Source organism: Labrus bergylta, chromosome 7 (assembly GCF_963930695.1).
Source record: "Labrus bergylta chromosome 7, fLabBer1.1, whole genome shotgun sequence".
In the NCBI taxonomy this organism is placed as follows: Eukaryota; Metazoa; Chordata; class Actinopteri; order Labriformes; family Labridae; genus Labrus; species Labrus bergylta.
In genome coordinates, this window is record NC_089201.1 from 4,048,540 (window position 1) to 4,071,519 (window position 22,980).

General features: G+C 41.0%; 1 protein-coding gene across 1 annotated transcript in view; it reads right to left on the reverse strand.

The window, feature by feature from the left end:
• The window catches only part of cdh13 (cadherin 13, H-cadherin (heart)), a 374,372-nt gene that overhangs the window by 239,048 nt on the left and 112,344 nt on the right, over positions 1–22,980 (reverse strand). Inside the window, exon 3 of the mRNA XM_020639134.3 lies at positions 3,259–3,470. Within this exon, the coding sequence (XP_020494790.1) occupies positions 3,259–3,470 (212 nt within the window). The remainder of the gene's footprint in view (positions 1–3,258; positions 3,471–22,980) is intronic.

Genomic DNA, 22,980 nt, shown 5'->3' on the forward strand with positions numbered 1-22,980 from the left:
TGGCAGAGCCCAGCAGCAGCTGCTCTTCTAGGCTCGTCCATCTTTCACACGTCCCTCTTTAATAAATCAATTACTCTTTCAGCTCCATATATGGTTCACCGGTGGATGTTACATCGATCACCTTCTCTGTGCAGCCCCAAGTCTTTTCTCACCAACTCTCTTTCACCTCTGCTTCTCTTAAAACAGAAGGCTACTTTTCATTAAAGCATCAGCATCACTCAAACATGAGTATATTGGACTTTCTGTAATCATGTTTTAAAGGTATGGGTGCCTAATACTACATCTGTGAGGAAGCTGAATGTCAACTGGTGATAATTAAGATGGCAAGAGTGTGGCTCACATTTATGAGTGATTAGAATTCATTAACATACTGTATGCAGGAATAAGGCTGCCAACAGATCCCTCTGAACATTTGATGAATTTCATTTTTAATGTTTTTAATTTGCAATTAGGATGTATGAATGCGTTGTGAACAACATCCAGTGCCTGTGATTGCATCTCTAAGCAAGCTCTCCATACTAATCTACCCACTTTTCTGTTTTAATAAAGACAAAGTTTAATTTGTTGGGCAATAAACTAATGGAAAATTAATCAAATACAATTTAGACCAACGTCATGTCTGAACAGGAAGGTGGACACTCTGTTTCTCACCCTGTGTGGGGTCAGGAAATGAAGACTGGAGGTGGATTAATAAATCTCTTCTGAAGGATGGAAAGAGTGAGGTACGGGGGTAGAAACTGCTATTAATCCTCTGATCTCATTCATCTGTCTATGGCAGCACGTGTGTTCTGTAGACTGGAGAGTAACTCTCATTATAAATATGAAAATCAGAAAAACTTAATGAGCAGAAAAAGCTAAGTAGCTAGCAGTAATTAGTAGCTGCAGAGATTTCACTCAAGGTGTATGAATCTGTCCTAAGTAATACTGAATGTGTGGCATGTGAGCTTTCAAACTGTTTAATGATTAACACTTAATAAGTGCATAGCTAATACAAGCACAAATAACCACGGGGTAAATAACAGAAACAGGCAATAAATGAAATTTCCAACTTTGACTCTAAAATGACTGCAACTACGATATAAAAATCATAATTTTGAAAGTAGCATTCCCTCAGTGTTTTGTCAACACCCACCCCCTCCCCTCTGTGTTCCTTCAAAAGCCACGCCCCCTCACTTACATGCACAAGCACCATTGGTCCAGAAGCGGACCTCAGATCATGCTTTGAATGTGGGCTTGTGCATGCATGGGGTAGAGAGCGAGCAGGGAGACAGGGAGGCGTGTGATTGGTTCATCAGATTGGTACCTCGTGGCAGACATTGGTCAAACTTTTTACAGGCTTACAACTGATACAGATGACAGATTTTTTTTGTTTCTTTTTCAGAGCACAAGTTATTAATTTCTGTCAGGACCTAAAGACAATTTCCACCAAAACCTTAAAAAGTGTGTCTGGAGGAAATGACCAACCCTGCCTTTAAGTATGTTCATGATATTTGTCACTTTAACAAGCAGGATGCTGAACTCTTTCTATTGTGTTTTTCAGATTGACACATTCTCAGACACACACACTAACACAGCGGCTGGCCCTGTACTGCCTCTGTCACTACCTCCAATGACAGCACAGAGGTGGGATCCCCTGGTCCCCTAATTACGCCTCCTTCATTCACAAGGAAACTGAGACATCACAGGGGCGTCAATATCACGACATGAACTGACATTCTGAATATGTCTTATGACGCCTGAAAAGGGCTTATGACAGTCAGAACAGCATTCATGACGTCGGCAGCCTGTTTGCTTTTAAGTGCAAAGACCGGAAACATTCAGACAAAAAAATGTTGTCACAGGAAAACAAAAACGAGAAATATTGCTATTAACTGATTAATCAGTGTAAGGAAAGATTGTTTTTTTGTTTCAAGGAGTTTTCTGCAGGGATTGGATTTGAGCTGTGACTTGAATCTGTTGTCTTTTGGGCTGTGCCATAAAAAGAAGAAAGATTCAGTGAACATCTGTGGTTTTTGTTTTACAGTACTATACCGATCATTCCCCCTTTGATCATGACATTAAAGGAATTAAAAATGTCCCTTTTATGTCCTCTAAAGTCCTGTCATCACAACCAACTCTGCGCCTGCCTGAGCCGAAAGCTTCAGCTATAGCAAGAGGGAGCAGAGCGAGCCAAACACTGACATTTTGGACAGTTACAAGTTAAATGTGTGTCTCTTGCAGACAGACAGAGAACACAGGAGAAAAAAAAGTGATATGTTTTATTTTAGTCCTGATCTGCAGAGAGTTTGCTGTGAGCTCTATACACCACGAAAGTGTGCTAACATTAGCATGCTAAAACATAAAGGCAGGACACAGGCAACTGTAATTTTGGACTATGTTGTACTCCACTTGCGCAAAACTCCTTTGTGTGAACGTGAGTGGAGAGGGGTTGGAGGTGTGTTGCTGGAGGAGGCTTCTGTATAGTGGAGGTGTGGCCAAACAGCAGTTTGTTTTGGTTTAATGCTGGTGCTGAAGGGCGACATCTACTGGATCAAAGAGTCACACATTCTTCATTTAACAGTATTTCAAAGACGTTGGTCTGTGTTCTGGGTATTTCTCTGTACCAACACAATGCTTATCTTTTTGTTACCTTGGTATTGTAAAAGGTATTGATATTGTGTTTACACTTGTTTTATATTGAAGATTAAATTATGGTTTCGTAAAAACTCAGGCCCACCTGTCAAGACTCAATAAAGTTACTGCCCCTTAATAGCATTTTAAATTGGTAGTGTTTGTACTCCAACTGAATCAATTCATGAGATGAAAGATGTTAATAAATGACTTTGATACATGCTACTTTGTTATCTTCAGACGGAGCCTGGCTGGACTTTCTCTCATTTCTTTGTGGTCAGCTAACCCACTGCTGGTTGTAGCTTTGTGTTAGCTTTGTCATCGAAATCTTGGCATGAAAACAAATTAGTAAAAAAAAAAAAAAAAAACTCATATTCTCTGGTTTTAACCCAGGGGCATTGCTATTTGATCACGGATACATTATGTTCCATTATGCTACATTAGCGTGACCTTTTCAATGCTTTAATGAAGCGTAACCTTTTCAGTTGTGATGTTTTGAAAATAAACAAGCTGATTTTAAACAGAATGACCTGCACACCACATGCCCAACACACACACATACACACACACACACACACACACACACACACACACACACACACACACACACACACACACACACACACATTAGAATTAATTGTTACTGACCCTGAGAGTGTGCTGCGAGTGACCTGGCCGTCCACTGACTTCCACTTGTGCCGTGTCATCTGCATGTGCACTCAGCCCGTGGATGAACAGGACGGGCCCGCAGGTGAGGACTTCACGTTGAGCAACCAGATTCAGATCTCTATCCACAAGGAAGCTGGGGTCTGACACCTCAAACTCCACGTTCTCGTTCCCCGCGCAGTCATCAAACTCAACTAGAAGACACAAAAAGAACAGATAGATGTTAAGCCTTTGCACAGAAAAGAAACTACCAACATGAGTGATGTCAACAATCTGTCTTGTGAAAAACAGTCACAGTTTTTTTTATGCAGAAACATAACCAAGCAAGGGGTTGCCAAACAGTTCACAAAAACATGTAATTCTCAGACATAAAGAAATGCCCTGAAGACAAACAGATACCCTGCAGAGAGAGTAGGATGTTCTGAACACTCTGTCAGCCAGGCTGCAATGATCTGTATTCACGAGCCAGCTGCAACACTTATGAGCAATTACATAACGTGCAACAGACTCTTATTAATATGTCTGTCTTATACAGGCCTGTTGCATTTGCTGCAGTGGTACCCGGTTAAACGACCGGGGAGGGAGGAAAGGATTTCAGGTGCATTGGAGGGAAAGTGTCACCACAGAGATTTGTGCGTGTGTGTGTGCATGTGTGAGCTTGTCTTGTCTGACTGAGCGAGGTACCGCCAAGTACTCTACCTGGCTTTATCCCTTCTGATCATGTTCATCCTCTTTTTATCTCTCTCACACACTCCCTTCGGTGTCAAGACATGATCCCCATGTCCTCCCCCCCCTCAGCTCTGACAATCCTCCCCTCCCTCATCCTTCCCCTCCTCTTTACCTCACCCCCCCTGTGGTGCTCCCTGCTGTTGTGGATTGTTGAGGGAGGTGTTTGAGAGAAAGTCAACAAGTTGTTGTTGATTAGTGAATCAAGTGGAACTGAAATTCTCAGTGTGAGTCTGAAAATGCAGGACAATTTCAAGCGTCAATTAAGTGTCTGCCTTAGATACAGTATGTGGTAGATTCTATAAGTTGTAATTATTTATTTTTCAAGCCTGATTGAGATCCAGGAGTGGCTGCAACAGTGTGCAAGATTCCTTAAGGCTATAGCATTATCCTTGTAGCATGTTTTATGACATGTTGTCCATTATAACCTGTACAAACTAGTAGTTAGAGCATCATAAAAATAATGTTTTTTAGAAATAGATTACCTTCAATCCTCTGGGACAAAGGCAGGACTGTCAAGACAATGTTCTTACTGGGGCGCTGATGGCCTAGCGGTTAGAGTTAGGCTTCAGTCCTCCAAGCGGGCGACCCAGGACCTGTGGCTCCTTTTCCCGCATGTCATTCCCCACTCTCTTTCTCCCTGATTTCTGCACTGTCCTCTACAATAAAGCCACCATGCATCAGTAATAATCATGATTATTTCAGCTGAATATAACACAGAAAACACAGAGGGAATGTAGGGCAACATGAAGTAAACCCATCACAAAAAGTACTGGGAGTTTCTTATTCCTGATTTTTTATCCAATCAGGCATTGGGAACCATCTTTCTGAAGGGGAAAAGGTTTCAGATTTGGGGGAATATGTATCTGATCTTTCAGAGCAGCTTGTGGATCAGTGGAGTCTGTCTGAAGATAAAGCAGGACTCTCATCTCCAGTGTGAACACTAGGCTATGTCTCAGCAGAACCAGCTCATTAAAAGCTCAAACCAATATAAAGTCAGGCGCCTTTATGTTGAGCTGTTGAATTTTTATACCTTAAAAAATACTTTTAGCCATTTGTTGCTTTGGATAAAAGTGTCTGCTTAATGAATTCTAGAACTATACCTGAACATGACTTAAACAAAAAAACATGTAGATGACAATCTGTTTGATTTATGAATACTCTTCCTATCAAAATAAATTATAAATGAATGAACATGTCGGGAAAATGTGTATTTTTGAAGATAATATTTCAGAGCCTGGTCACCTTCGTTATCAAACACCATGTATCATAAGATGTGCACTGTTTGCAAATTAGTCATCCAATGATCATTTTAGACTTTTTTAAACAAGTACAGTAAAATCCTCATTTTGAAGTTTGCCCTTACGTACTTCAGTACAGTTCGCTACTGTACGGTAGTTAAGCTCTCAGCGTACGATGAAGGTTCTGAAGTCGAGCTGCCCACTGACTTTTATTGAGGAGTATTTAAATCAAACCAGAACTCCACAAGGTTTATTTACTGAACAATAAACCATAGTTTTCTTTAAATGCCTGAGTATGACCTGATGAGGGAGAATACCTGTTAAAAACAACGCTGACAGCCTGGTCTGAATTGTTATGTATCCCAGCACAGCTACACGAGTGGAGGTGAATTTCCAGGGCATGTACAGTGTGTGATGGTTGCAGCTGCACTGACGATGATGATGATGATGATGATGGTCTGTGTGTGAGCATTTCATACTGGTATAATGGTGGCACCAGTATATAGAACACATCCAATGTTAGGAACCCAAAAATAGGTATTAAAAGTGCGTCTTAAACGCTGGATAGTTTGTTTTTGTGGCACTTAGTAGCAGGGTTAGAAATGTCTGGATTCAAACCACTTTTGCTCTTAGACACGAGGCACTAACTGGCACACCCCAGCATGTAATCCAGAGTTAATGTTTTTCATCTGATATCAGAGTGAATTTTGATGTTAGTGTCAGATCTACTTTAAATTATAGAGCTTGTTTGGCTGTGCAGTACACAGACCAGATGTTCTTCAGTTGTTGTTTTGTCTAAAAAGCTGCACAAAGCAACTATTGCTTTCAAAAGGATTTTCAGAGAAGTGTTTCCACTGGTGATGCTTCTCAATCTGGTTTGTGAAGATTTTAACATAGTAACCAAAAAATATATAATCTTTAAATCAGCTTCCTATTTATGCATGCAAGTTTGTATATACACGTGTGTTTTCTATGTGAAGGTTACAGAAAGGATGGACTTTTTTTTTTTTTAAGTGCCCATAATGTAGTTAGTTGAAACTTTCATGGAATCATCCCCATGTGACTCCAACTCTAACTTCATAGAGAAAAGAAGCCATTGTTTGTTTAGTAGTTTGTTATTTGTAAACGTAGTTACCTCTAAATATCAGGATTGACTTGTTGAAAGAGAAGCAGATGCCTCAGTATCTTTAAAACATAATAATGAATACTCCCAATGCCTACCAAAGGAGAAATGTTGTGATGCAATTTAAGCTCAACAACCAGCTACTGTTGCAGCTTTGTTGCTGGTGAAGTTATGGAGGAAGTTCTCAATAAGAAGAAAAGCAATGATGTTTGGATTAATCACAAGTTACTGGGATACACTAGAACAGGGGTTTTCAAAGTCTTGCAAATTGAGACACATCTCTTTGCTCTGTTGCTGTTTGTGCATATTGAAACTCACCAGCAGTCCAACCATTCACACACCCCCTTTCTTCAGAGACCTGGTGCAGGGCTGAACACACCACACATTGTAGATTACAGCCAGGAAAATCCATAACCGAAGACTCAAGAAAACTGGTCTCCTTACCACCCAGCTCACTATCTACATGTGGACAGAACCGAGATCCGTCTGGAAGATTCAGCTTCTCACCTCATGTGGACTACACGGGGCAGATCAACTTTATGGGTGTGTTTGAGCTTGAATAGCTTTAACAATATCAACTGAACCTTGAGATGGGGAAGATAGTGGGGGAAACTGATGAGCAGTTCATTCATTGCGCTATTAGCTGCCACAATCCAGTTTTTTTCAAATCCCCCTTTAAAGTATTTACAGAAGCCAAAAGTCTCCTCTCTCTCAGTAGTTACGAATTATCTATCCATTTTGCACTAAAACTTACTTTCTTTCTCACAGTTTCTTCCAACTCTTCCACCATCACCCGAAACTACTTTTTTAGAGCATGGCTGAACATCTCACTTAAGCTCATTAATCTTTGCTCATTTGTCTTTCAGTGCACCGGCATCAAGTGAAATGGAAAGAGCCCATGGTCAGCCCGACCCGACTATAAAATCAAACCTTTAGGACTGTTTTTTTAATCTCTCTTGATGCAGCAGAAATAGTTAACTCTTCCCTTTGGACAAAACCATATTTTCTGCCATCTGGATGAGAGTACAGAGAGAATACAGGAGTGAAGAATGGAGGAGGGAAGAAAAAAAGAAGGGAAAATGAAAAAGAAAACGACAGGAAAGGCGAGGCTTCAATGGACACAGAGGGAGAACTACAAAGTCAACAACCTACTCTCCAGGGAAACAAGGCTCCATCTTCATATCCAACTGTCCCTTCTAAGCCAAAGCATGAAAGATGTGTTCATTTCCATTCCCATTACAAGCCTCAGATTTATTTCAATAACACGGGCGCGCTCTTTAGAGCCTGCAAATTGCAGCGCCAAAGAGTGTCAGTAGCATTTCAAAGGCAGCCACAGAGTGTTTGATGGTATTCTAATGTTGTCAGGTTTTGGGGGATTCAGAGGACAGCATGGTGAGCTGGCGGCTTTGAAGTCAGACAACAATGACAGAATGCAACTTACCCCACTCACCAGCAGTATGACTATTCACGCTCTCTCTCTCTCTCTCTCTCTCTCTCTCTCTCTCTCTCTCTCTCTCTCTCTCTCTTCAGAGAGCTGGTACAGGGTCGGAAAAACTCCACAACATGGATTAGGGCCACACAGATCCATAACTGATGACTCAAGAGGAAAGAAGGGGGGGTTGACGGTTTTGTCATGTTTGACATTAAAGTTATTTCAGGCCAAACCTCCCGTGGAGCCTGTGAGAGGCAAATGTTTCAGAAACTCGGGCCCGTAATGCTTTAGGCTTAAAAAACGAAAACTGAACTGAAAAAATAAAATAGTTACTAACTGTTTGCATAACCCTACTCCCTAACAACCTGTGCCCACTAACGGCCACGAGCTGAATGGGGCTTTCTGTTGCTAGGTTATGAAAGTTGGCTTACTGGGTAGTAAACACTAAGTGGTTTTAAACTTCTCTGTATATACAGTATATAATATTTGCTTTTATTCAAAGACATTTCACCAAGTAAACAATGCTAAGGATTTCTGACCGGGCTTAAGCTGCAGCTCTAGAAGATTCAGATTTGTTCCTCCTCCACCACAGTAGTTGACTATGCTGATAGCAGAAGTCCCGCCCTTTCTTTATGTTGATTGGTCAGTGATGGAGGAGTGACATTAACGGGCGGCCATGTGCCAACATGTCTGCTGTTCAGTCATTACATTTATCTTTTAAGAGATTTAACAAAAAACATTAAATGAGTCTATTACGAAGAATAAATCTAAACATCTCCTTACACCTCTGTGATCTTGATTTCCTGCCTCCTAATAATGAAGCAACTTATTTTGATCGTCGACATCATCAAAATGTTATTTACATCGGCTTCAATCTCTTTGTCAGCCACAGCGATTGGATTCTTTTCCCCCTTATCTGTCAGATACTAAAGTTTTCTTTGAGGTGTTTTGAAGACAATTTTCTGTCTTGTAACTAAATGTCAAGTCTTCATGACGGGAGAGATGTGAATCACAGGAGTAATCTCAAAGGTGGCAGCGGTGGTGTGTTTGAGCTGATAGCAGCCGTGTCTAACCCGACAGAGTGCGCTCAGTCTCATAAAAAAGGCTCAGGAGAATACCTGCCTGAAATAATCACCTGGCATTAGAGGGGTAGCTGCTTTTGAAAATGTATTTACACCCTGAATTGCATTTTACCCCAGAGCTTCCTATCACAGATATGTGTAAGACCGTTTGTAAGAACTCAGTTTTAACAAGGCTTTTCAGCTACAGACAGATTTAACCGAGTCAGGGGTCATTACAGGAGAATCCCTCTCCTTAGGATTAACAGGAAGATAACCCATCTCCACTTTAACCTTTTGCCACTCTAACCATTCAAATCATGTCAGACATGCAAAGAGTAGAGTCTCCATACCTAGCAACCCAGATGGTTTTATGTCATCCACAGAGGAGGAAGTGTATCTGGAGATTGTCAGTGTAAATGTACACACTAACAGGTGTGCACAAGGGTTTGTGTGTATATGTGTTTGTGTGCTCCAGTTGGCCCTTGATCATACTTTAATTGGCTTAAGTCACCACTGCAGCAGACAGCAGTGCCACACATCAAAGAACAGATACTTTCTGATCTGACACAGAGCGGCACAGTTTTCATGTGGACTTCTGAAGGTCAGTGACGCTAACTACCTGGAAACAGGTTTATAGCCTCTCTGCACATGTGAACAACACTTTGAAGCTGTGCCTCAGTTAGAGAGCATGTTTTGTGTTGCTCTGTGTGGATGATGTAGTATCATTTATGCTTATTAAAGCACCAACAGAACATAATCTCCAAAACTAAATGTCAATAAACAACCAAAATATACATGTAATCTCGCTTGATAGTTTTCACTGCTTATTGATCATAATTAATGTGATGGGAAAGTTGGTGTTCCTTATATTGGCCTCAGGTATAAATGTGAACAGCTTTTTGTTTCACAACACTCTGCTTAGACCAGCAGGAGTTGTGGTGAATAAAACATGCAAAGAAACCATGTAAGGAAAGCCTGTTGGAAGAGCAAACAAATGACTCCCGTGAAACACAAATGTGGAAGAATATAGATTTATCATCCTAAACCGATAGAATGACTCACTGGAGTTGGTACTGTGTTGCCCACACTCTGAGAGTACACACAGACAAAGCCCTACTTTGTATTGTCAGCATCACCCCTGAGCAAACTGTTTATCAAACACCACGGTAGCACCTCCTTTACTTATAAAGAATATGGCCAGGGAATGTCATTGAGGGAGAAAATACATTTCCAGAGAAAACAGATGGAGATAGCCATCATAGCAGCCCAACACAGTGTAGCCCGCTATTAATGTAGTTCAACGAAGAAGAAGAACGGGACACAGTAAACAAAAGGGACCCTTTAGGGTCGGATTGGTACCCTTGGCATCCCAGCAGAAGGGTACCAAAAAATTAGGATGGTACGGATCCCTTTTTTTGGTACCCTTCCCAACTTTTGATAGTGGAAACACCAATAAATGTGTACTGTACCGAACTGAACCAGACTGCTTGGTGGAAACGGGGCTAATGGGAGCCAGGGAGGCATTTGATTGGTACTTTCCATTTGGACCTCAGGGCGGTAATAGGTCAGAGTTTTTACAGGATTAAAGCAGCGAGAGATGACAGCTGTGTTCCTGTATTTTTTTCAGAACACATGACTTAATGATTGCTGTCTGGGTGCAGAATGTTTTAACAAGTAAAACAGAAAGGGTATACTGGTTAAAATGACCAACCATACCTTAAAGAATAAGGAAGCTGTACATGTCTTAGAAACCACAGGGTCAAGCCTTTTTTAAACTAATATTTGGTGTTACTGTCCATTCAAATAAAGTTAACTGCATTCAAAATTCATAAAAGTTAAGTCTAACACATATTCAACTCTTGATAAGAGCAGAAAAGTTGTCGTTCTACATATTTGGGAGACATGGGTCTTAATTTCTTTTTGACATTCATTGTTTTGTTTTTGTTTCTCTACTTGTTCTCTGTCAGGCTGCACAATACATTTCAACTGAGAGGAAACAGCACGCTAATTATAACACGGTGTTTCCCTTGAGTGTTCTTACAAATAACAGGGCTGTAAAATGTCACTGTCAACTTATGCCCTCAGAAAAATAATTCTATTGTTAGTGTTGAGAATTTCTTTTTCTTTTTTTTTTTAGTTTAAGCTACAATAAAACTGTCAAAACAGGAGAGAAGTTTCACTGTGCAGCACTGACATTCTTGAAATTATTTACTTGAGGTTCAGAGATTGTGTTGAATCACCGGCTTAGAAATGTGCAAAAGCTGATTATGATAAGCTGGCACTTACAAAATAGATCAGTCAGTTACAGCTTAGCAGCTGAGTTGAAGTCATTCTACAGGCTGCACACAGTCAAAGCTATCTGGTTCCACAGCCTCTTTTGAAAATCAAAATCTGCATCTCCTTCCATGAAAAGGTTTTGTTGGTGCTGTGCTAAAAAAGAAGCGTGTGGTTTAGGAGCGATCGGATGGTTTGGTTCCTTACAGAGATCTGTGAGGCTCCTTTTTGTGAAAGTCAACAGCACGAGCTGGTTCATTCTGTGCTGTTTGAGTCGGCTGTGTGATTTTCTTTTGGTGAACTGAGCGTGCGGTTTGTCTCTCTCTGCTGCTGTCAATGAGTGTAAGAGAGACAGAGGAAATGAGAGAGTGAGCAAGAGACAGAGAGAGTCATTATGTCGGAATAATGAGGGGCAGCCTGGTGCCGTCTCACTCCGGGCTCAGGGTGATCCTCTCTGCAATCGCCCCGAGTTACAGCACGTCCACCTTAACAGGACGGGATATGTGGGACACTGCAGCACACACGCACAACCACACGTTTTGCACAAAATAATGAACCTAATACTATTTTATTGGAGTCTCATTTAGAGCTGAGTCTAGAGGTCTTATCAGGTATAATTGATGCTCAAATGGCGCCGCATGAACTGGCTAATGGTCACATAGTTAAACAGTTAAACAGCAGTGTCTATGCTCGTGGCTCTGTGACACTGAGCTAAATGCCAAGTCATCATGTTAACTGGATCACATAGAAAAACAAAACTAACATTTTAACTTGCTATGTACATCAACAAACAAGCAGATTCCACACACATCGCACACTCTGGAGCCAATCGAGCCCTCTCTAGTCAAAGCATATGTTTCAACTGCATGCATATGGATGCTGTGGAATCTGCGGGCAAGTGTATTAGCATGCAATCATTTGTTTTTAAAGACAAAGCACACAAGGAGATTATTTGAATTGAATGCTTTATACACACACACGCACGCGCACACACGCACACACACACACACACACACACACACACACACACACACACACACACACACACACACACACACACACACACCAATAAACCATACTTGTGCTTCTGCTTGCAGAGCCTCTGCTTGTGATAGACATCAGTCCTGCTTCTCAGTGTTAGCCAGATGTTATGATGAGGATACAGAGATGCATCAGTTCAACTTCCATATTGGACGATATTGGCCCTAGTTGACAGACATCGGCACATCAGCAAGTAATCTAGCATGAGCCGACGTTAGTCACAGAAGTTAATTTGTTGTGCCAAATCGATTTAATGTTGGCATCCTGTACACCTAACTACTGATTCAGAGAAGAGGTTTTATTATTCGGAATTGGCATTGTGGGAGTCTTACACCTGAAGAAGTCATGAAACAAACATCGGTATTAGGATTGGCCCTCATTTTCCCAATCGGTGCAACTCTCATTTGAAGCTAAGGTGGATTAGCAGCTGCATCCCAATGGATGGCTTCAGAAATCAGTATTGATCCAGATCCCATGAGGTCAGTGACAGGTCGAATGGAATTGCAGTTGTTAATTTCTTAATAGTATGCATTTGCAATCATAGCACTAGCTGCTCTTTAACCACAAGCAGTGAGAAATAACTGCAGCAGTGCACGTACAGCTGAAAGAAACAGAAGATCAGAAAGTTCCACTTCTATCCAGTATTCTTCTGGTTTTTGTTTTCTTCCAGCTTTATTTAATTTGGGTTTTTGCTATCTTAATATTCAGCCTTGACAGAACAAGGCAAACAAGAAAGAACCCTGGGCTTATTAGATTTTAACAAGGTTTCCTGGGCATCTTTTCTGCTATAATTGCAATGTGGATTTCCCCTGACGGGATGCAGCTCTCTTGTTGTAATCACCCGCGTTAATCAGGATGCAAAATAAGCCGCAGACAGGCACCTCTCCTCACAGTCACAAACCCAGACAGAGGACAAAACAACTGAATGAAATGCTTAATATTAGCGGCAGCACTTCATTAACATGTCTCTGGAAGACGATGACAGACTTTATTGTCCCCAAGGGGAAATTCTTTTCCACAGCACTGTTACTGTCCAAACAGACAAGTCACACCAAAGAACATTAGCATGTATCTTACACATTCATAGACTTCAGTGTAACACATTTTCTTGAGAGTGATTGGGGTAAGTGAAACTGCCAGCACCTCCCCACCGCCATCCTTAAGAAAGTGGGTGGCCAAACATAAGCAGACAGTATTTACTTATATCTCATTATTTCATTCATGCTATCATTCGGCTAGCCAGCTGAGTGGTATAGAGTTCAAGGTTTTTCAAAGTAAGTATGCACACTCAGAGCAACAGTAAATATCCTGTTTTCTGCACACAAGAAGGAATAGAACTGTTTGGGCCTAAAGGCAGGGTCTTTGAAGTTGCCTGTTTCAAGGTTACACCTGCTTTAATATGAATTCATTTAAATTCTTATTTCAAAACCCATCATTGCACTCCTCACCCTATTTATATAAATGAAAATAAATCAGCGTATCTGTGCGACTGAGATCCCCTGAAGCCCGGTGTGACAAGTTTAACCACAGCCACATATCTGAAGGGAATGGGTGAGATTTATTTCAGCACCATAACAAACTTCAATCAGGCTGTTTGTTTGTCAGTGGCAGGGTGATGTGATTCTTCAGAGAGGGTCAGAAGTGAGAGGGATGCCAGCCCGTTAAGGTGAGACAAGCGAAATCATCGCTATAGAGATTTCCAAGACACGTCAAATGTTTAATCAGCAGTATGTGTGGTAACTGGACATTGATTGCTTTGATGGTCATTAATGATCCAGGTGGTACGTTCAGAGCAACAAGTTCCACCAGGCAGCCAGGCAGATGAACCAGAAGACCTTTTACAACACCAGTGTGATGTTAAACTGCCCTAAATCTAACTCATAGATCATACTTTCAAAAATGCAATCACAGTGATTATTTTGAGATCATCCCGTTAATTACAGCATCAACACATGCTTGCACACATGACAGCTTAACTGCTGGAACTCCTGTGAGCGTACTTCACTTGGACATGGATTGTTGCACAGGTTTTCTATCATACACTAGTTTGGTAAAGTGTTTTAAAACCACCAGCTCCTGGCCAAAAGCTGGGGGGAGGGGGGGGGATCTACATTGAAAGAAAAGAAAATCAACGAAAGAGTCGAGGGAGAGTGACAGGGAGTATGAAAACAAAAAGGAGAGAAAGTTCCAGCCACTCTGAAGAAACAGCTGGAGTAAGGCTGGTCTTTTGCCAGATGTGCTGATGAATGCCGACACCTGTGGAAAAGCAAGTTAAGTAAAATAAATGAGAAGGCAGTTTTGTAAAGGTTACTCTCTTCTGATGTTTGTAAAAATCAGATCGGTTTATTTTCTGGTGGCCATTTTAACTCCACGTCTTCCCAGCTGACTTCTAGTAAGACTGTGATCTCAGTGAAAGTCGAACAACTGTTCCATCAATGTACTCTTTACCCTCTCAATAGAAGATAAACAGCCATCAGTGAATTTGGCATCATCAGGAGAAGACTAATGACCCGAGGGACCCGAGGGCAGCATGTGAAAATTGGCAGTTGTCTGTCCCACTCTGTCAAAATCAGACCTTAAATAATCATTTTGAACTTGTTGCCAACATTAATTCTGGAGGTCAGAAGTCATCCCATATCCTCTGAAACATATGACAGCAATTGACCGACCATCTGGTGTCGAGAACGCTCAGAGTGATAGAAAACTGTCAGTGACCCAAAGTCACTGCAGCAGAGCCGTGCTATAAATTGACTTCTAGATGTACTGAAGCAATAAATATTACGTTATGTTTCCTCTTTCACATGCTTTCCCTAAATACATGTTCCAAATTGTTTTTCGATTACATTTTCAGACGATGTCCAGCTAAAAGTTTGAGATTCATTTATAAAAACATGTGGTTTAAAGGCCTGTAGTCTAAATGTCCACACTCAAAGATCTTCATGTGCTCCCCTGATCGTCCACGAGTACTCAGGGCTGGGAGATTTTGTTGAAATCTTTTTTCTATGCAGGGTTCTCTGAAGTCTGCAGTGCTCTAGACGGCTTTAGGATTTGGACTATGTATTGTTGTGTTGTCATGTTTTAAACAGGAAAGACAAAAGGCATTATTTTACAAACTCTGGAACGAGCATGAATACAGCAGCAACTTTAACTCTGAAATCAAGGATCCATCTGTTGTTGTTGTGTTTTGTGTTGAGTTCATCCAGCAGTCCAAAACAATAAAGCAACACATTGCACGTTTCAGTTTCAGGGTGAGTAACTTATGGATTCAAATGTTTCATGCTGCATAGATTTTGCAGCAGTCCATCCTCTGAAATCACAAGAATCCATCTTCAGTACAGTACCAGCCAGTGAGCTACAAATCAGGACAACCTCCTTATAGTCAACAAATAGTGCCGGTAGTCAAAAAAACGGTCCCCCCCCCCCCCCCCGAACTAAATATTTACATTATTTAATTAATAGCATACATGTGCAATGACAAGGTGGTTATAGTCTTGAAGAAATGAATAGAAGATTGGGAAAGTCTTAAGATGTAGAGGGATCCTGCTACAGTATAAATGATCTATTTCCTAGCCTTCACACACTCAGCTGACCCCTAGTCACACTCACAGTGATACCTGATATACACCTGACAATGTCAACTACTGAGGGAAGCTTTAGTTGCCTTTGTGAGTATGCAGACTGTCATTTTCAGATTATAATCCTTGAGCCCTTGGGCTGGACAATAGGGCCCTGAGTTACAGGATATAGGGTCCTCAGTATCTGGATACTCAACAGATGCTATGATCTACTTGTTTATTTGAGTGTGCCAGTGCATCTGTAAGGATGAATGCACACCATAAGAAAAGATGCCAGATGGCACTGAGAATAGACACACAAGCATGTATATAATTGCTGAGGTTCACCGCCTCTCTGACAAAGCGTACTCTCCTTAGAGCCTAAAGGTACCAGTTGCACCTGCAGCGTATGAGCAGATAAGTTCATGGCTGTCTTCAAAGGTCTATTCTGGACCCAAGCACAGGAGGGATTTTTGCCAACCCATTAAACAGCCAGGCAGAAAAAAAAAAAAGAAGAAAACTTCCTGCCAACAGCAGTAACACCCAAACCTGTCAATCAAACAACTCTGCACCACGGACACACACATACACACACAAATCCATAAGCAAACGCAATTTCACACACAGGCCTAGATCCAGCAACGCAGGAAGGCACCCAGCAAGGCGTTCAAGCATTCAGGCAGATCGATGGGCTTTCAGGAAGCAGTAACACCCAGGTTGAGCCCCTGAGGCTTGAACCAAGTTACTCAGCACTTTCCCTGACCACTCAAGGGGAGCCGTGCTGGGCTCAGGGCCAACAGCCAAAGACAGAGAAAGTAGCATATGGGTGAGAAATGAAACTTTTAGACACAGAGTAATTCTGTCATTCCTATGACAGTAGCCATCATCAGCTCCTTTGCGAGTTCACAGTTCACATGAAATGTCTGCTCGGAGGTCTCGTTGAGGTGTGGCCTCTGTTGGAGCTGTCAAAGTGTATCGTCGAGGACTCTGGGGTTTGAAAGACTTTTTTAAACAATACATCGAGAAAGCATTACAGTTTCCAAACACAGGCGGTGTATTTTTAGATTGTGCTGTTTTCTGTTCCTTTGATTGTTATTTTTGGGATGCCCTAATTAAAGTCAAACTGTACCAGCGTGTGCATTACCGTTTCTTGTTGGCCTAAGCACAATCTCAGGCCGTCTGTTTCATTCGGTTTGATCAGCAAAACCAAAGAGATCATCCCAATCTAACTATCAAGGGCAACTGTGACGGAGAATATCATGCACAGTATAAACAACTTGAAAATCAATTGAATACACAGCAGTAGAGTTCAGAGTACATACCACAGACACTGACATGCTGGAATGTTATCGCGGGTGTTGGAATTTATTGTAAATGTAAAAACATGTTTAATATTACGACGTTCTTCTGGCCAGAATAGATCACTCTTATCATACCTCACACCAAAAGAAAATCTGGAAAGATTATCCCTTGAATCATTGAAAATAAGGGCTCTGTTATTAATGTTATGAATTAATCCTGATAATCTTGTAGTGTGCACCCTAGGCTACCGGTGCACCCTTCATAATATATTTTAGACTTTTTGATTGACTTATTTATCTTGATGGATTCCTTCATGGTGAGACCGTTATATTCATTAAACACCACTGTGCTCTTTATCTCCTAATCTGCATTTATTTCAAAATGTGTAAACCAAAAGTAAATTAAAAAAAGGGATTCATCTTGTTTTTCAAATGTCCAATCAGTGAGAATCTCTCTGAGTCCCCTTGGCTCAGGCTGTGTGTACAGTATAGTTTACTTATATCATCAGAAAAATAAATAAAAAAGGACATGTTGCTCATGCTTACAGAAATGGAACCATATCTGATTGGAAAGGTTTTCAAACTGTTACTCCATGAAGGCTGTATTGATGTTTAGTCTCCAGTTGTTCAGTGTAGTAAGAACTCACTGAAGCTGTGTGACCAAATTGATCTCCTGAGTGTGGTCCAAAAAGAAACAAAAAGAAATACCATCCCAAAACCAAGGCTACATATAAACAGTGCAGTACAAAGTTTATTTCTCTGGAACACAATGACCATTAATAATGACCACATCCTCATTAGACCGGTCCACCATGCTAACGACTCTCCAACTCTACAGCTAACAGATCGCTCAGATGAAAACATCTTTAAAAATTAACTATGGACAAAACAATATCAAAACTTTACTGCTGAAGACAAATGTTTTGAATCAAAGTCAGATCATAAGACATGCAGTTGGAATACTCAAAAACTCAAAACTGTTGTTAGCTGCATGATGATTGAATGCATTAGTGCAGGTGGGCCACATGCGGCCCCCATTAACCCTCAACGTGGCCCTCAGGTCAATTTTTAAATATCAATTAATTGGAAACATGAAGAAAACATGACAAAATCTGCCATGAAATCATGAAAACCAGAAATATGTCCATAATAATATTTGATCACTGGTATATGTTGAGTTAAATTTGAGACATAATTGACTGTAATCGGTTTTATATCCTACAATTTGGCCCTCTGGCAGTGAGAATTAAATGAATGTGGCCCTTGCTATGACCAAAGTTGCCCATCCCTGCATTAGTGCATTAATCTGCCTTCAAACATTTCTGTTAGTCTACAGCTTAAATGTTACTGTTGACCAAAGTCTGGTAGCACTTTTTAGGGCAGCATGCCATCCATTCTGGATTAAAACTTATTAAAAAGAAGGACTTATAGTTTGGCAGGAATGGCTGCTAGGCAGGATAGAGGTCTGAGAAGCAGTTGCTGGACTCCCCATAACATACCATGAATTTATGTCAGAGGTATTCAAAAAGAAAGAAAAGCACACAGTAACACCTGAGACTAGGTGTGTGCCCCTTCAACCCAAGTGGATTAAGTGGATTAGCATTTCCCACAACCCCAAGATACGATACGTATCACGATACAGAGGCCACGATACAGAGGCCACGATACAGAGGCCACGATACGATACATATTGTGATAAACACTGATTTTGGATAATGATCACATCCTACACATAATTTCCTACAACAGTTGTTCTTTATTGTTGAGAACAACAGCAGAGGCATATTGAAGATCTTACAACTTCAAACACTTCAATTCAGGTCCTCAGAGATCCTAGAAATACACTGAAATATTTTAATAAAATGGTGTTATTGTGAACTGAACCATACAGTATGTCAACTGTCTTTAAAAATTGTCATCACAGCTTTGCAGCCGTTTATATTCTGTAACATCTGCATCGATTTGTAAGGAGCACATGACAATATATTGCCTTATATATATTTTTGAGCACAGTCCTGTAACCCATGCCCTACACTCCTGGAAATGCCCAGGGGAGATGCATGTGTGAATGACAATGATCTTATTTGTTCACCCCTTAGATGCGTCATTTACATTGAGCAGAATTTGTAATGTTTACCGCTTGCCTTGATTGCCAGTTTAGAGTGTTGTCTTGTGGAAGTGTCCCAATACATGTTAATAATGTCAGAAGCTCACGTTAGAAAAGGGATTCTCACAACAAACTCAAATAGTACGGACTCTCCGATCCAGGAAACTCTTCAGAGAGTCAAGTCAGTGTGCAGTGGTGCATAGACGCACTGCATTGGAAAACAACAGCTGAAACACTTTACTGACCATCCGTTCAGAGACACCTACAGTGAGTCAGCTTGTTGTGCAATTTAAATGACAGTAATTATTCTATAGAGGTGAACTTATTCTGCTTAAAGAGACTCAATGCACATATTAAATCAGTTTCAACAGAAGAACCCTGTCCTGCACAAAGTAATGGCTTGCTTTTTTCTCTCTCATGCAGTCCTTCATATTCTGTATTGTCTGTACAACATGCTGTACATCACAGTACACTGATCATTACTTCTAAACCAGCTCTACCAAGTTTCAAAGGAAACAAGCTGGAGGATAAACAATTGATGTGATGACAAATAGCTGTAAATCTTTTGATTAGTGTTATTGATGGTAGATCTTGAATGTTTCACTGAGTTGTAGTGTTGACAGTGTGTTCTGAGGACAGCAACCAGCAACCGAGTTTCTTCTGTAAAAACACTTTAAAGGAATAAAGGAAAGGGCACATGCTCCTGCTTGCAGTTTGAAGCTTTCTTATCTTCACTAACTTTTTCAGCTCACTAATCCCCTCACCATACACCCACCTAACCCCTGGTGACATGAAAAGCCTTTGATGGTGTTCTGTGGGTAGCAACAAGGAGCACTGTATATCTCACCTCAGGAAGAACATAGATGTTGTACTTATGATACAACAAACACACAATCATTTCTAATACAAGCAAAAAAAAAGAGAGATCAAATCCAGAAAAGTCTGAAGCAGTTTACAGCTGATGAAACAAGCTCTCTCACATTCTTTCAGACGTACTAACGTCTGGTCAGAATAATGTGAAATTAAACCTGACAGTTCACGTCGGCTTGCCAAAACCTGCTCCCTGAAGTCCCTCAAAGCTGCAATTAAAAAACATCATGTTACTAATTGATAAGTGCCCTCTTAGTGAACAGACGGCATTGAATTAAACATGTGGAATTATTTATTTTCATTCCAGGAATGTCGTGAATAATGTTTGTTAGACAGACAAGCAGATGTACTGCAATTTGCATTTGAAATGAAAATATCTTCCCTGAGAGTAGGAAGGCAGCAGAAGTGATCTTTTTCAGGGTGTAAAGAGGAAGAGAAAGTGATGAGACAGGGGACAGGCTGTGAAAGACAGCCACAGAGAGAGATAGGGCATCAAAAAGTTGCCAATTGCAGCATGATTGCAGATGGGGTCTTGGCATCACTGTCTCTGTGCCCCTGAGGTCCGGTGATTGCAGCCTCTACAGGCAGTCTCTCATGGCTGAGGATGCCAGTTTATGTGCCAGTGGGCTGAGATGCCAGTTCACAGCCAGCAGCAGATGTGCTGATAGAAAGGTGAGCTATCCATCTGAATGTTGAACAAGACACATTATCACTGTAAGAATAATCAAATGAGTCCTAATAGAGTTAATTCAGGCTCTTTATTCCACTGATAGACTTAAAAAAAACAAAAAATAAAACAGAGAATAAACTATATAACTATACTTTGGCGGCTGTGGGTCGGTGGATAGAGTCGGTCATCTCTCAATCTGAAGTTTGGGGGTTTGATCCCCAGCTCCTGCAGCCACATGTCCGATGTCTTCTTGGGGAAGATACTTAACCCCAAGTTGCTCCCGCCGCAGCACACATTTTCATTGGGGGGTTTGTAGACAGACTAGGGACACATATTAGTCTTTAAAAAAACAAGGTGAAGTGTATTATGCATCAAATGTGACCTTTAAAATATAAAGATTTTAAAGATTGTATAAGTTCTGCTCAGGATATCCCCATGAATCAGGTTTTATAAATTTATTTTAAAGCCTTCATATAGAGCAGGCTATGTACAGTGTAGCTGTGGAGCCAGAGAAGTCCACCTGGGACCCACATATATTCTTTATTCATCCTGGTTCACACTTTTACTGCTACAAGCAGTTACAATGCCCATATGAAAATAGTGTGCATACGATACCTAGATACACAAAAATACAGTTTACTATGAAGAAGTATCTGCTCTCACATTCAGGAAACACATGCACACTCATACTAGTAATGGCTGGTGCTGTAATTATAGTCATTTGTCAAAGCACACCTTGATTTATGGTTGAATTATAAATACACCGGAAAGAAGCTGCAGGTTCTGGTGACGCCGGGTGCAGAGGGTGATTAATGCTTCACTATTACAGGCGTGAGAGTGGCATGATCAGGATATGCACCCTGCCATGCAGACAGAGGTGAGGAGGAACATCATACCAGCAATCTGAAATCTCCAGATGACAGTCAGTGGGCTCTGGGTGCACTGGGTGAGGCTTCAGTGGGTTAAGGGGAGTGGAGGGCAGGTTATTGTGCCAAATTTAGAAAGTAGGGCAACAATGTGAGAGACACAGCAGAGCTTTACTCACAGTGAGGACAAACTGTTTTGAAGCCTTGCTCCATCTCCATACAGTGAATTTCTTTTTTTATTGACTTTTTCTCTTAAGTTTTGGCTCCGGGCCTGAAATACAACAGCATTTAACTAAGCAAGAGCAATAAACAGCTGGCTAACATGGGCTCTTACTATGCTAACTGGTTAATATAACGCCTGTGTCCTTGTTATTCTTTGTTAAGTGGGACACATTTGATAGCTTTTTTTTGTAAAATAACATGGCGATCAGAATGCAAAAGCTGGATTAACTTTATTCCAGTGAGTACTGCATAGTGAGCTGACTAGAAACAAACAATTAGCTAACATTAGCAACAGAAATATTAGAAACAAGTGCAACCTTTAAAGCAGCAATAAATCACCAAACTCATCGTTCCTATGCTTCATGGTCGAGTATTTGATGAAAGATACTTCTAAAGTGTGTGTAGTGCATGTGGGAGGATGTGTATTTGCAATGTAATAAATCCCCTGACCAACACTGTTGTGTGCAATGAGCACAAATGACAGCAAACTTCATCAGCTAGCCTAAGAGAGCCGAGTCGAGTCAGAGAGACGCAGCATGTGACAAATTAAAGAGCTGATCCATTTGTCCAGCTTATAAAGAATGACTAAGCTATACCAGAATTCAAGTACTTTTTAATTGCCATTATGATAAAGTTGGTGGAAGCACGAGTGAGAGACAAGAATTGAGCCAGTAAGGAGAGTAGCTGAGTGTAGATAATATGCCCCAGGCCCTGAGCCAGCCAGGAGTGCAGCTCCTCCACACACAGCTGCAGGAAGTGGAACTCTGACTGCCAGCCATGCCAAGCCCGGAGAGGAGCTCCTGCTTCAGGTGTACTTCTTGAAGTCAAATCTTAAGGAATGCATAATTAAGGGACGTGAGTGATGCAATTTGGCTAAAGGCTGCCATGTTTTTAGGAGTAATCATGTTTGGTGGTGGGATTGTAGCAAAGCCTCAAAGAGTCATGGTTTTGCTCTGCAGGAAACAGATAAGGATGTTCTCCTCTTTTCTTCTCTGCAGTTTTATTGGCTGTCAGCGTTGTTAGCCCTATAGCGTTCCAGTGCACCATGCAATCAAAAGCTTGTTTGCATGAATTAACAGACTAGAATGTCTTCTTCCGATGGCCTCTGTTAAAAGTATTCCTCCTGGTTATAAATGTTCTTAGAGAAGTCCAGTTCCTGCACAGTAACGGCATTACTGATATTATCAAGTGCCATTATTTCTGACAGCCTGCCAGG